At 45.5% G+C, this 15,048-nt stretch overlaps 1 protein-coding gene across 13 annotated transcripts in view; it reads left to right on the top strand.

Moving 5' to 3' along the window:
• si:dkey-237h12.3 (teneurin-3) overlaps positions 1–15,048 on the top strand; it is a 335,946-nt gene that overhangs the window by 287,755 nt on the left and 33,143 nt on the right. For 8 of the 13 annotated variants that reach the window (XM_064345147.1, XM_064345148.1, XM_064345156.1 and 5 more), the window contains 6 exons: positions 3,869–3,895; positions 4,611–4,631; positions 5,627–5,773; positions 8,130–8,343; positions 12,423–12,542; positions 14,473–14,734. In XM_064345147.1, the coding sequence (XP_064201217.1) occupies positions 3,869–3,895; positions 4,611–4,631; positions 5,627–5,773; positions 8,130–8,343; positions 12,423–12,542; positions 14,473–14,734 (791 nt within the window). The remainder of the gene's footprint in view (positions 1–3,868; positions 3,896–4,610; positions 4,632–5,626; positions 5,774–8,129; positions 8,344–12,422; positions 12,543–14,472; positions 14,735–15,048) is intronic. The other 5 variants (XM_064345154.1, XM_064345158.1, XM_064345157.1 and 2 more) reach the window with 2 other exon arrangements.

Raw genomic sequence — 15,048 nt, 5'->3', positions numbered from 1 at the left:
AAGTTGCTTTGTGAATTCCTTTAACAAACTGTGGGTGGACCGTGAGCATAGGGATCACGGTGCCCAGGGTTTTTTTTTGGGAGATTAGACCATTATATAACTTAATTGGACTTAGTCAAATTCTTGGAAACTGCAAGCAGGTAGACTAAGGATCTTGGGCTGTCGCAAGGGACATCAAAACAATTGAGCTGGACAGACGAGGTAGTCTTTAGGTATCCGTTCATGTCCTAATGCTCACGTTGCAGCATGCTCATGTTGTTAAAAGGAATTGGTTAATAAAGCACCTTTGATATTTGGATAATGGACATTTGGCATTTTGTAGTTCTCGCTCCTCCGGGCCACCGTACATCAGATAGCCAAACAAAGGAACTCTTGGGGTCGAACTCCAAAGGACAACAGCAGCTTTAAATACATGGTTTTTGGGGGGGTTTTTTTAATAACATTTGACTGCGGCTACAGATTCGGCCTATTCATCGAGCTGATGAAAGCCACGCCGGGTTTTGACTGTCCAACCCGGTGATTGGTTGCTTTGCTCCCTCAGCCAAACTGGTGGGAGGCTGGGGAACGAGACCACTTTTTTTTTTGGGCCGCGTTAGCAAAGTCCATCCCCCCCCACACCCCACACCCCTGGCCCCTGTCCTGGGGCCCAGCCACACGGACAGAAAGGTCTGTTCCCTCTGAAACAGAGGCGAACCCCTCGAAATAAAACCCCTTGTGCCCCTAATCATGTTTACATGGCTTCTGTTAAATTAGCACCGCTGCCCTCCTGTGTATCCCGGAACTTAAAGCCCTGAGATCTCCCGGAGCACAAAGGGACCGTACCAGAGTGATTAGAGAAGCATATCAGGACGACATTCCTGAGGTTATTAATCCTTTCGGCCATTTCAATAATGCTCCTGATCCGTCCTTTTTAAACATTTGCGCCACCGGTGTCAGGAAACAGGTTTCTCATCAAATGAGCTGAGAGAGAGGGACTAAGGCTGCTAATTTACCTTCCCCTCACACAACCCCCCCCCCAAACCCAAACCCAAACCCAGAACAAGGGCAGCACCTTGTTTTCAGACTTTAAATAACTTCCACTTTGACAAAGCAGCTTTAATCCCATTACATGGCATCCATAGTGTGCGGGACAGCTGCAGCAATTTAAAGAGATCGCTTCTCCGGCTCACTCCATTGTTTGTCGCGGGCGAGCTCTGGAGTTTCGAGGGGGGCGACTTTCGGTTATCCGTCCTTTGTCGCTTCGGAAGACTTCCGATGAGTAAATCCAGAGAATGTTTTCTTTTCCTTCATTATTATTATTTCTTTTTTTACTGCTCTCTGTTTGAAACGGTGGCAATTAGTTACAAACTGAAGTGGCGATATATTACACTCATGTCCAATACAAATTGTGTGTTTGTTAGTGTGGAGAAAAAGCAGTTACGGTTTCTGCAGTTGGAGACCATACACAATTAAAGGAGTATGTGGTTTCTTCTGTGTTGGCAACAAAGGGTTTTTTTTTTTTTTTTAAGTGAATGATATTTATGGATGCCACAGGCTATCAAAAAAAGCTTCATATAAGCCAGCCTCAATTGCTTTCTTATTGCAAGATAAACTATAACCCGCAATCAAATAACCCTCATTGAGACTGCTACACTACTGAGTTGATGACATCTTAGCATGTAAGAATGTTTAAAACCAATAAAAGACAAAATGCTTATATATTTAGCATATGCAGTATATTTTGCTATATATATATAGAAATTTTGTAAACCAAAAAAAGTCGAGTTCATATATTTAGCATTCTCTGTATATCATAGGTGGTGTTGTGGAGTGGTGCTGTCTGGTACTGTTTGTTCGTTTAAATATTCCTCGGTCTAAATCTGCAGATGAGTTCGGTCATGTAATGGATTAAATCTTCATGCATTCCCAAAGCAAACAGACCTCTGCTTATTATGCTATGACTATATTAACTGGGGATAAAAATGAGTGCAGTGCCTTTTTGCATATTTCAGTGCGTGTGTGTGCATGTGTGCGTGCTCCTTTTAAAAAAATTGACCTCTTGTTTAGAATGATAAATTGCCCAATCCATATATTGTGCACAATTCAATATTATAGTACAACTCCCTTTTCAGGAAAAGGCTCACAAACTGATAAAATGGAAGGGCTGACTGTTCAGCGATAGAATTATGCATATTATACTCAAGGCCATGTAGGGTTAATATTGAGTGAGTCTAATGGTCATCGTGATAAGATATTAAGCATTATTCTGTCAAAATCATAACAGTATGTAGGAGAGGAACTTGGCTGGGTTTAGCAACAATAAGCTCATTGGTTCTATCAAAGTAACCTTTTACACTGTCTCTGGTTTCCTAGGTAAGCTCAGAGTTGTGCAGGAAAAAAATCTGATGCCAGTAAACCAGTTCAGTGGAAAGCTGCAGTGCTTCACTGAAATGCTGTATGTTGAATGGGGGACGGGCTCCACTGGAGTGAACAGCAATGCTGCCATTTGATTGCATTGTTTCCAATAACACACAGAGCCTTTGCTGTCATGATTAAAGCACACAAAGTCAATTTCTCTGACTCTGGGTTTACCTGAAGCCAGCCAGGGCAATGAAAGGCGGTGTGTTCGACATGGCAATTAAGGTATTGTAAATCAATGCGCGTCTTGGGTCCCTCCTTGGAGGGGGGAGGCTGATTGAACTTGAGCGAACATAACGTGTAATTGTTCGCAGATTAATGTCACTTTTATCATAGCTTGCAGAATCGGGGCCCCGATAAATAATGAGGCGGTGGCGTCCACGAGGGGGTGAGCGGGTCTCTCCTCTCCCGCATGCCGAGGGGGGGGAGCAAATGAGAAAACATGGCTGGCTTAATGGCGGGGGAATGGCTGGGTTCACGAATGAGCGTAATTGTTTTTTTTTTTTCTACCGTACATTTGATGTGTGATTGTACCACGCCCAAGGAGGCTGAGGCCCATAACCGCACACCCACCCCCGCCCCCCAACCAAACCTCCCCACCTTACTCCAATGTACGTCAGGGACTGGGAAATATTTCTGGGTAGACATCCACATGCACACTACAGATTCATGTCATTACCACTTCATTCGAACGGCAAAGACCAACTGCCAAAAAATTGTGATTCAGCATTACAAGTGGTCTGTAAGAAACACTAGAAATGAACCCTGGGATTACTTAATTTCATAGCCTGTGGTTAAATTTTTTTTTAATAAACAATAAAAACAGCACACTGTAGACCCAAGACCTGTCTGTCTAAATACAACAGCACTGTAATACACTTACGCTGTTAAAGTAAGCCCAGCACACAATGTAACAGGGATTTTGGAACTTAAAGTTGAATTTAAAAAGAAACACATTCAGTTGAGTGCTGGAGAATGTGGGTTGAGGGCTCTGTAGATAGTCCTGACTGATTAAACTCGATGGCTGTGCTGTAGAGTGGTTGTACACGGCTGGAGTGAGCGGACTGTACCCACGGCTGGGAGCCATTGACGTGAGTGCAGTTCATGTATGATTTCCGGGTCAAGGAGCCAATTTGACCTCGGTGCAGGGATAGCGCTTTCGATCCATCAATCGCTGTGATATATATATATATTTATAAAAAGGAGTCACTGAGGTAGTGCCTCTGATTTGGTATTATCCGGTTAGTCTAAGGACAGCGCTAGCATAAGGCTAAGGGGTTTGTGATGATGTGATGTTGTTTCTATGGTGACGAAAGGCAAGTCAGGGCATCTCTCCTGAGCATCTGTCAGCTTTCCTCTGTTTACTTGTGTGTGTGTGTGTGTGTGTGTGTGTGTGTGTGAGACCAGCGAATCTCCTGTCCTGTGAAACCCTCGACTGAATTGTCTCTTCTCTTCTCTTTCACCTCTCAAGCTCACTATCTGGATAAGATAGTAAAAGGTACTGTGTTTCAACCCTTTTCTTCAAACATGCTTTTCATATGCGCCTCCTGTAACACTCCTGATTTTTGTATGACTTATATTTTCTCTTTTTCTTTATTTAATATTTACAAAATGATGCCATGTCTTTATTTAACAGAATTATACATTGTTATTGTTTTTTGTTTTTTTACCAAGTTAATGTTTATTTACCGATCATGTAACTCAATAAATATTCATTTTCACCACCCCTATTTGTCCACCCCTGATTGTAAACCATTTAAATACAGACATCTTTTACATGTGAATAGAAATCCCCTGGACTCTATTCCATATTTAAATAGCATTCCAATAATAAGCCACAGTTTTTGGCATGTCTGCTTCAAATTTGCACTAACATAAAAATTTTAATTACTTAACATTCCACACAAATGTTACTGTCAATCAATTTCACTGATACTGATGTGATATAGAAGCAATAACACACGATTCTTACGGCTTCAATCTCATGGAGAATTTATTTTTTTCCCCTCAGATTCTAATCACAATGCACAATAACAGCTTATCTGATCCCGTGCCAGGCCCACCCAGTGTCTGCAAACAGTCCTGCTTTTTTTCCTCCCCTCTTTTTTTCCCCCTATATGTTTGTCGGTCTGAAACATCCTTGGCAGAGATAAGTTCTGAGTATTTTAATTTTTCTTTCTTAAACTTTCCTCCTTCCCCCTCGCCCGTAATAGCAGACAAGATAGGATTTAAAGGTAATGGAACCCAAAAGCCCCAGGGAGATTGTCGTAAACAATCGCTCTCGCTCTCTCTCTCTCTCTCTCTCTCCGCTCCTCTTGTCTTGAAGCACGGCGTGAACGTGTCTCTGTTCAGTCTATCAGTCTGTCTTATTGTGGTCCTTCCTGGTATCTCATTCCTGTTCGTCCCGGACTAGCCCAACCGCGCGCAGCGGCGGCGGCGGCGGCGGCGGCTAACGCGTTCTGTTGGATAACCCTGTCGGTCCTGTCCCATGCATCTGCGGCCTGAGTCTCAATGTGTGTTATAGAATAGATGCTAAAGCTGCTTTAGCTACTTCCTGGGCTTTGCTTATTCCGTGAAAAAAGGAATGTAAATTCAGCATAAAGTATAGCTGTGGAGACGGCAGAATCGACCCTCACTATACTTTGTGCTTTGATTTTTTTGAATGTGCTGTAACTTCACATGGATGCCGTGTTGCTGGTGGAAGACCAGAGAGAAAACTCCTATCTTGTTATTTTCAGCTCTGTATTGGATTTAATGCAAACATGAAAGGCGTTAAGCAACTATAGGCCGTTTGGTACGACACAAAGACCAGTCTGCTGAGAACGTAAACCACGAAAACTAAATAAAATGTGGAATAATCTTCAGAAAAGGTACTATTGCTGAGCTGATATTTTATTTATGTATCTTTTTTTTGTCTAGCCAATCTCAGTGGATTGAAAAACATGCTATTTTTTAAAGAGAAAACTGTTGAAATACAAGGAAACACAATGAAAGGTGTTTGTGAAAAACCGTGAATGTTACATTCATGTGAAAATACAGCATCCTTGCATTTCTCAAGGCCTGTCTGAACTTCACTGTCAGTATATGTTCACCAAATGTTGTTATTTTTTCTATTTTCTGTCTTTTTCTGTTTTGCTCTGAATGAGAAGGGTGTTCCTTTTCTCCCCCGCCATGCTGACTCTCTGGGTTTGCCTCTGCGTGTCCTAACTGATGTAATCGTCTTTGACAGAGGGGTGCCCCGGTCTGTGCAACAGCAACGGGCGGTGCACCTTGGACCAGAACGGCTGGCACTGCGTCTGCCAGTCAGGCTGGAGAGGGGCGGGGTGCGACGTCGCCATGGAGACCCTCTGCTCGGACAGCAAGGACAACGAGGGAGGTGAGGACGGTCGCGCGCGGGAAACGCGGAGGATTAGGGAGGAAGCACGGAGGCTCATTTCCTGTTTGTTTGATTTGTGCTGATTGGTAAACAAAAAACACCGCGGCTGCAATCAGCCGGGCAAATTGCATGCAGTCCCACTTGTGCCTGGCAACGGGGGCAGGGGGGGTGGGGGGGGGGGGGGTGATTGGGGTCGAGTCGAGGATCAGTTTGAGTCAGAACCTCAGCCCACTGCAAACGCCCAGGCACAACATTGTTCTCGATGGGAACTTCCCGCTGAAAGGGAACCAGATGCTCCCTGACACTCTCAAAAACAACAACATCTTTACCGGAGATCGATCCAAACTTAACCATCTGCTAACTGACATTTGCAAATTTATTTAACAAGTCTTTGCTTTTTTCTGCATATTCAGAATGCTCTAAGAAGAAATATACATCAGTCCTTGTGTTGCATTTATATTTATCGATTACAGTTGAATTCAGTAGCTAATCCAACCGTTTGAATTACATGCCTGTCAGTAAAATATTCTTCTGAATACTTCAGGAAGAGTTTTCCTGATACCCTGCGTAGTGGCGTAAACAAACTTTTTGCCGTGCCCTTTTTCTGAGGTCACCCCCCCGCCGCCGCCTCTGATGGGGGCGGAGTTATTCGGCTCTTGGCCTTTAATCTGGAGGTGTGCTTGTGGGGCGGGGGGAACGGTTATAATGAATGACTAAGAGTGCAGCCATGCCTGCAGGTAGAACCTGAACTCACTCACTCTGCTGTGCAAAAATAATAGCCTTTATTCTCCCTCCCGCCTTTTCCACATCACTCTCTCCTTATCACATTGCTCAGATATCTTGGAGCGGAAACATGCTCTTTTTATGTGATGGATATTGCAGGGGGGCGGGGAAGGAGGGGGGGGTGGGTGTTTCTGTGTTTCTTACTGCAGAAGAAATGACTCTGAACACGGGACGCTCTGCTTCAGAAGCGATTTCTTCAGGAACATTTCCCGGGAATTCGGAATTGTTCCCCTGGAAATAAAAAAATGAAGTTGACGCTTTTGTCTTTTTCTCTTTTCTTTTTTTGGTCTTCCTTTCGCGAGGAGAAGCCGCCACCGCGCAGCACGATCCCGTGCCTGAATGGGCCGCTCTTTCGTCTGCGCATAATTAACATCGAAAGCCGGGGAAGGAAGGAGCCGATTAGAAACGTCCCCTTCTGTTCCGCGAAAGTACCGCCCGCCTCTCGCTTCTGTTTGGACAGCCAGAGCCGCCGTCCCAAAATGACTCCCGACCGCAGAAGCAGAAGCGCAAACAAACAAACAAACAATGCGACACGGGGGGGGGGGAGAGCAGGGGGAAGAAGCATTACCCCGCTCTGGTTATGAGGAAGCAATTTTGCAACAATGCCTCACTTGCTGAGGAAAACTCCCGAGGAAAAAATAAGACTGTGTCTGTCTCTGCTCAGCGAGAGAAAATGAGATGCAACCCGTGATTGATGTTGGCGGTGGGGCTTGTAAAAATGCATTTCCTGCTGATTAGTTCGGGGGGGGTGTCAATCACACACACCATTTTATGACCCCCCCCAGACGTACGTGCCAGATGTAGGGCTTGCTTTTTATAAACTAGCAAAGACGAACGACTGCGTTTTATGCAAGTTCCACTTTCCACCTGTGGGAGAACTAATCTCTCTGCAAACTTTAACTTTCTGTGTGCCAGGGGGAGGGCGGTCTGGGCCTTCCTCTCTGCTTGTGCCAGGACAGTGATGTATATGTGGTGGCATTGCGCTGCTTCCTGGTGCCGCTGTTAGTCTGCAGCAGTTTGTCATTGCGGGGGAAAAAAATTTAAAAAATGGGGCTTTGTGCTTGGAGGAAATGGGGTTGAGTAATCACGTGAGCTGACACCTCGACCTGCGGAAGGCACGTTCGGTTGAGGCACTCTTAATGACACAGATAAAAGCAGCGACGTGGTGAAATGTGTCTAAATTAAGCGCAGCCAGAGTCGTACGCCACCTTTAATGTGGCAGACTTAATCAAAGGTGTTATGAACATGCAAATCCAATTTGCATATTTGATATATTATTTTATTTTTTTATTTTTTTCCAAGCAAACACAATTTGCCATATCGAATGCTCGGCTTTGTCAAAAGCACATTATATTTTTAGCGACAGGCTTCTTGCATATTTCAGGAGGGCAGTGCATTTGCCGTGATTTGCCATATCAAAAGCTCGTCTTGGTCAAAAGCACGATATCCATGGAAGAACAGGCTTGTTGCACATTTGAGGAGGGTGGGGCATTTGTTGCGGTGCATTTGTTGCGGGGTGTTTGTTGGGGTGGAGGCGTGCCTCATCGGTGGGTGTGTCTCCGTGTGCTCGCAGACGGTCTGGTCGACTGCATGGACCCCGACTGCTGCCTGCAGAGCTCCTGCCAGAACCAGCCCTTCTGCAGCGGGTCACCTGACCCCAGTGATGTCATCGGGCAGAGCAGCCAGCAGCCGCCCCCTCCCGCCAAGTCCTTCTACGACCGCATCAGCTTCCTGGCGGGGAGGGACAGCAGCCACGTCGTGTCTGGGGACAATCCCTTCAACAGGAGGTGAGGAAGCACCTCGTTTAAATCTGGGAACGCCCAGGCGTGAGAGGAGAGTGAGAGATGTTTCCGTCTGTCCATATCTGTCTGTCTGTCTGATCCCACTTAGTCCGTCACAGTAGGTCTACGTAGCAGGACCAGTTGCTAAGCCCTGTTTGAAATAGATATGAATTAAATGTGGCACTATTTCATTCATACGTGAAAATTGCAATTAACTGCATCATATTTGCTCCCCTAAATCCAAATTCTACACGTTTAACTACTCTTTGCATGGCCTCTTCTGGTAAATGGACTGCATTTATATAGCACTTTTATCCAAAGCGCTTTACAATTGATGCCTCTCATTCGCCAGAGCAGTTAGGGGTTAGGTGTCTTGCTCAAGGACACTTCGACACGCCCAGGGCGGGGTTTGAACCGGCAACCCTCCGACTGCCAGACAATCGGTCTTACCTCCTGAGCTATGTCGCCCCTATGTCGTCTTCTGTTTCTTCTCTCAGAATGTCACTATTTTGCACATGTGCAGGATTCAGCTGATTCGACCCAAGGCCACATTTACCCAACCTCTCGAATGCCGTCTGTTTGCCACATACGGCCGTCCACTGTGATGAGATGTATTGGCTGCGCGCACCATTTTAATAAGTATTCATGTTGAGGACAGTAGAAAGGATTAAACTAAACCCAGTGTTGTGTAATTACAGCGCACTTTCCATGGGGAGATTCTATGCAATGAAAAGATATGTGCAGAAACCCTGATCATATCCCGCCTTCAATCCAATTAGAGATGATACCGCTGTTTTTTTTTTTTGACAAAGCTGGAAAAATTATTTGCACAGCGTTGAAGTCTTTATGCAGAGGTCATTATGAGTAATCTTGTAAACTGACCATATTTGCGTGTACAGTACAGCACCCATAAATGATTATGGGTCCTCATTTTTTTAAGAGGTTCAGGTATCCTTCAGGTTTACCTCAGACATACACGTTTACTGTACTTATTGGTTGTAAAAAGACAGCCCTGAAATTAAAATATTTGCATTATTTGCCCTGCTGGTGTTCTCTATTAAGGCCCATAATGCCTTGCTGATGACTGGGTGGCTGGAGTTTGTGTTTGCTACTCAATGATGGATGGACGACTAGTTTAGAAACTGTGAGATTTTTAATTGATCTTCAAACGTGATTGGCCGTTGAGCTGCATTTTGTATTGTTATCGTTGTTGTCAATGAAAAGATGTCAATAAAAAAATCGGTCAGTGCACTCTTATTATGAGGCTTGTAGAAAGAAGCCTTCCTAAATTTCTGATTGTGCTGAGTTGTTGAATGTATTGTGTTGTCTTCTTGATGTCCAAGCTGTGGTCATGCTGAACAGTGCCTGTTGAAAAGGATAGAGAGCAGATTTATGCCCTTGTCCATAAAAATATATAGGCTGCTGCTCAGTCACATTAACATGAATTGAAAAGATTATGTTTCTGACAGTATTTTTGTAAACTCAGATGCAAAAAAAAAAAAGCATGATCCAGTAGGGTGCACTTACGGTTTAAGTGCCTCGCTTCAAAAGCTTGTTTCCAGTCGTGATTTAATTTAGAAATGTATTTTTGTCATAACCGCGGCGCATCTGTATTTGATAATGAACATATGCAAGAGCTTTCGCTTGGCAGTCGGTGGAGGGAAAAATGAAAGCAAATGTGGGGACTTTGAGAACACGCTTCTCCGATGTGTGGAACGATCCGGAATATTCCTTATCAAAAGTTTTCACACAAATCTAAAATAAATAATGCATTAATTCTAACGACAGCGCTCTCTTGAATATGGATATGGACGTTAGCTATTGTAACTTGTTTGCTGTCGACACGGCACGGAGTTCCTGCAAGCTTGTTGTGTTCATCTGTGTGTTCCTCTATTGTACGTACGCAAGCTGTGTTTATGCACTGTACTATAATGGAACAATTTTACATAATTTCTTCTGTTGTCATTCCTGCAATCAAACAGGGAACATACGGTACTCCCTCTTATAGAGCTGAGGCAGAATACAATCAAACCGACGAAGATGATCCATTTTTGTGTTTGATGTATTTTGCTTTAATCAAATAACCGTAATTGCATGATTGCAAATTGCGCTCGTATAGTCTTCTAGCTTTCTCAACAGTCCAATCAGAAACGATCAAACCAGTTCTTTACGGGTCATCCTCTGCGATGTAGCCCAGTTCTGTCCGTAATAGACGAACAGACTGCAAATCACTGGTAGCGGAGTCTTACCTAATGAGGTATGCCGCCACCGTCGTGTTAAAAGCAGATTTTTTCAGGAAGCCAGAATTGGCGTTTTTTCTTTTTTTTTTTTTTTGCGCGTCTGGTTTTGTGGAGAGTTCAGGTGGGCTTATTGGTCAGGAGAGGGAGCGTAATGAGAGCTAATGATGTCTTAAACGTCTGAGATTTCCCGCCTACGGACCATTACGCGTCAAATTAGCCCAGGGTCCGGGGGCCACCGTCTCGCCCGCTCCGAGCGCCGAATTTATGATCGGAATACTGCTCTTACACGCATGCATGGAGGAGTCCTAAATGAAAGCAGCTGGTGTTGCTGCATTTTGGGTAAAGTCACTTTTTTTCCCCCCCAGTTCATGAAGGACGGGATATTCTAAGCGTCTTCTGTATTTTTGCCTGGGAATGCGGTCAGCCTGTGGGGTGAACGGTTGGTGTAGACAGCTTTTGCAGTGCATGGTCATTTAAAAAATAAATAAATAAATAAAAATTTTAAATGTTGCAAAACCAGTGTCAACCACAGACTTTTGCCAAAAAAACAAAAGAGTAGCGTTCACATACTGTTGAGTTTTATGACTACAGCAATGACAAGCTGTGAAAACATTTACCCTTTTTTATCGCATATAGATCACTTCCTTTTCATCGCATTCAGTGGGCATACATTTCCCTCAATTACACAGCACTCTGAAATGCGCAAGCAGGGAAAGAGACCGTGGTAGTGACGCCCAGACCTGGGTCAAATACGTATTTTCTTTGGATTCAAATACTTTCCTACGCTTTACTGATCTTGTCTGGTGTATTGGAACCAATGAAATACTCTCAGAAAGTGCAAGCCCCGCCTTCTGGTCTTATTGGCAGGCCCAATTACACCAGGCAAGATCAACAGAGCACAGAAAAGTATTTGAATGCAAAACAAATACGTATTTGACCCAGGTCTGGTGACGCCTATTGTTTCACGGTGTTAAAAAAACAGCGGCATAAATTATTAACGCATTTAGTTTATACGGGTAGATTTATGATACGTTTACTTGGAGGTTGTGTTGGGCCTGGTAGACTCCAGGACGGAGATTGATGGGGCCAGTGGATAGAGTGAAGTTGCGGCGCTTTTAAGTGGACTTGATTTCCGGAGGTGAACATAACAGATGCGGGTTCGTTGTACAGTGCTTGTCATCAGCATGGGGAAACAGGGGAATGCAGGAGCTGTTATGACCTGCAAATAAAGCGGTAAATAAGGGCGAGTGTCCCGCAGCCCTCTGAGCGATGACAGCCGAATGTGGCGGCAGCGATGCCGTGGCACACCGGAGTTGATTACAGGTGTGCTCAGGTAGTTAGGAGGCGCCCGTCGCCGCCCCCCCCTCCACCCCCCCCCCCCACACAAGGCCTCTGCTCGCACTCCCTGTAAGTTTTACTAATGACCTGAACGTTAATTTGAAATGCAAGGTTTCCGGCAAGCTGTAACCTAAATGACAACAGAGGTTTTATTGTTGAGAGAAAAAAAAACGCGTATTCATTGTTGGAATATTGATGCCTTGTGTTTTCTGAGGGGGCAATTTGCATCAGATTATAAGCAGAATAATTTCCAGGACGTTGAAAGAATAAGATTTATGCGAGGTTAAAAGGGGCAATGGTGTGTCTGTGTGTGTGTGTGTGTGTGTCTGTGTGAGCATGCGTGTGTGCACGTGTGTGTGTGCTCGTATGTGTGTGTGTGTGTGTGTGTGTGTCTGTGTGTGTGTGTGTGTGTGTGTGTGTGCGCTCATTGTTAACTCAGCAGGGCAGTGGTCTAGCGGGACTGCAGATGTTGACGGCGGCCATGTTGTGTGTGTTTGCTCCTCCCAGCCTGGTGTCCATCATCAGGGGTCAGGTGCTGACTGCGGACGGGACGCCTCTCATCGGGGTCAACGTGTCCTTCGTGCACTACCCGGACCAGGGCTTCACCATCACACGGCAGGACGGCATGTACGTGTCCCGTACACACACACACACACACACACACCTAAGCACACACACACACACACACACACACACACACACGTAAGCGCACACACACACACACACACACCTAAGCACACACACACACACACACACACACCAAAGCACACACACGTAAGCGCGCACACACACACACACACCTAAGCACACACACACACACACACACACACACACACATGTAAGCGCGCACACACACACACACACACCTGAGCACACACACACACACACGTAAGCGCACACACACACACACACACACACGCATACACACACACGCAAAAATGTACGAGCGCACGCACACACACAGACTCACACATGCGCACCCACACACACACACAAGCACACAACACACACACGCACACAACACACACACACAACACATGCGCACACACACATGCACACACACATACACGCTCACGCCGCACAACATGCTGGGTGGCTGCTCTGCTGTGTAAACGTGTCTGGTGGAGGCCTGACCTTTCAGTGTTTGGCGCACCTGCAGATATCTCAGATGAAGCTGGCTGTGCATGCTCGGAGCGGGCTGAGATTAGGCCCGTGAGCATATGCAAGCGAATTACAGCACCTATTAAAGTATTGTTGCGGCTTATGTTGACTTTACCTTTAATTCATTTCGTTCTGTTTTCGAAACGCGCCAGAGCGGAAAGTGACCCCGGCCAGATTATCTCATGCAAATGCGACGGTGGAAGAAGCCGTTTAAAAACAGGCCTGTTTAAAATGCATTGGATCCGCAAGGACAGAATCAATCAGGGTATCTGGCAGCTTTCAGTTGTTGTAAAAATAGCACTGTGGTATTACACAGAACCGTTTGACCTCTTTTTTTTATTCTTTTTTTTAACAAGAATATAAGACCAGTTCATTATGTGATACATCACCCCTTCCTGCGAAATGCTCAGGGAGTTATGGGTGTGTGTGTATTTATATATAAATATATATATTGCTCAGATTAATTTTCACATCTCGTGAGAGAGAGGTGCAATAATGTTATATTTACGTGAAACATATGTTCAGCATAGGTGTGTCGCCGTGCTGGAGACACAAGAAAGTTGAAGCATAAGAGGTTAAATGGCTGCAGATGCTTTCTTCATGAGGTACAATGTGCTGAAATAGCTGCTGCTTGGTGTCTGAGATCAGATGATTTCTCCAGATGTTCCACCCTGGAACTTTTCTAACAGAAGGCATGGAAATTGTCACCAGATAATCATGCTTGGTGGGCTACCGTATCCGTTCAAATTGTGAAAATACAATGCGTGCACGCATGAGTGTGTGCATGTGTGAGTGCATGTATGCATGTGTTTGTGTGCATGCGTGTGCATGCTTAGATGCATGTGCATCTGTGAATGTGTGTGCATGCGTGTGTTTGCATGTGTGTGTGTTTGTGTGTGTTTGTGTCCTCACAGAGAGGTCCATCCCATGGGTAATATAGGGCCAACAGAATATAGGACACTGCCTAACAGGGCTGCTCTCCATTTCAAAATCACAAATTCCTTCCCTGACGCTTAACATCAATGTCGTGGTTTCAGCTGCAGAAACTGCACAAACGCTGTACCGGTGCATTGGTCCATGCTGTTTTTACTTTCGTTTTTTTTTTTATCCCCGCCACCAGTCTAGAAGTGTTTGGGAACAAAGCAGATTCTCTGCAGTAATATCCCGCACACCAGCTGCAGGGCGACCGAAAGGGCAGAGAATTGACAATTCAATTAGGGGGGGGGGAAATCATCCTGGCTCTGGCCTTCTGGGAAATTCCGGTGCGTTTTTATTTTTGTCTGAAATGGCTGTCCTCGCACCGCTAGACAAGGGCGAAATCTGAGCCGGAGAGAAGGTAAAGAGAGACACTCGAAGGGTTAAAACGGAGTGGTGTTTTTTTTTGGGGGGGGTCCAGGTTCGACGTGCTGGCCAACGGCGGGGCGTCTCTGACCCTGAGCTTCGAGCGCTCGCCCTTCCTCACCCAGTACCGCACCGTCTGGATCCCCTGGAACGTCTTCTACGTGATGGACACCCTGGTGATGAAGAAGGAGGAGAACGACATCCCCAGCTGCGACCTGAGCGGCTTCGTCAGGCCCAGCCCCCTCATCGTCTCCTCCCCGCTCTCCACCTTCTTCAGGTCCTCCCCCGAGGACAGCCCCATCATTCCTGAGACACAGGTGAGCGAGAACTGAGATGCAGGTGAGCTAGAACCAACCGTGTGTGACTGAGATACAGGCGATCAATAACTGAGATGCAGTTGAGCAAGAACTGAGACACAGATGAGCAAGAACTGAGACACAGGTGACCAAGAACTGAGACACAGGTGAGCAAGGACTGAGACACTGGTGAGCAAGAACTGAGACACAGGTCAGCAAGAACTGAGACACAGGTGAGCAAGGACTGAGATACAGGTGAGCAAGAACTGAGACACAGGTGAGCAATCGAACTAACCATGTGTAACTAAGACACAGGTGAGCAAGAACCAGCCGTG

Source organism: Anguilla rostrata, chromosome 7, assembly GCF_018555375.3.
Source record: "Anguilla rostrata isolate EN2019 chromosome 7, ASM1855537v3, whole genome shotgun sequence".
NCBI classification, from domain to species: Eukaryota; Metazoa; Chordata; class Actinopteri; order Anguilliformes; family Anguillidae; genus Anguilla; species Anguilla rostrata.
Note: the sequence above shows the minus strand (reverse complement) of the source record. Positions and strands in the feature narration are given on the sequence as shown.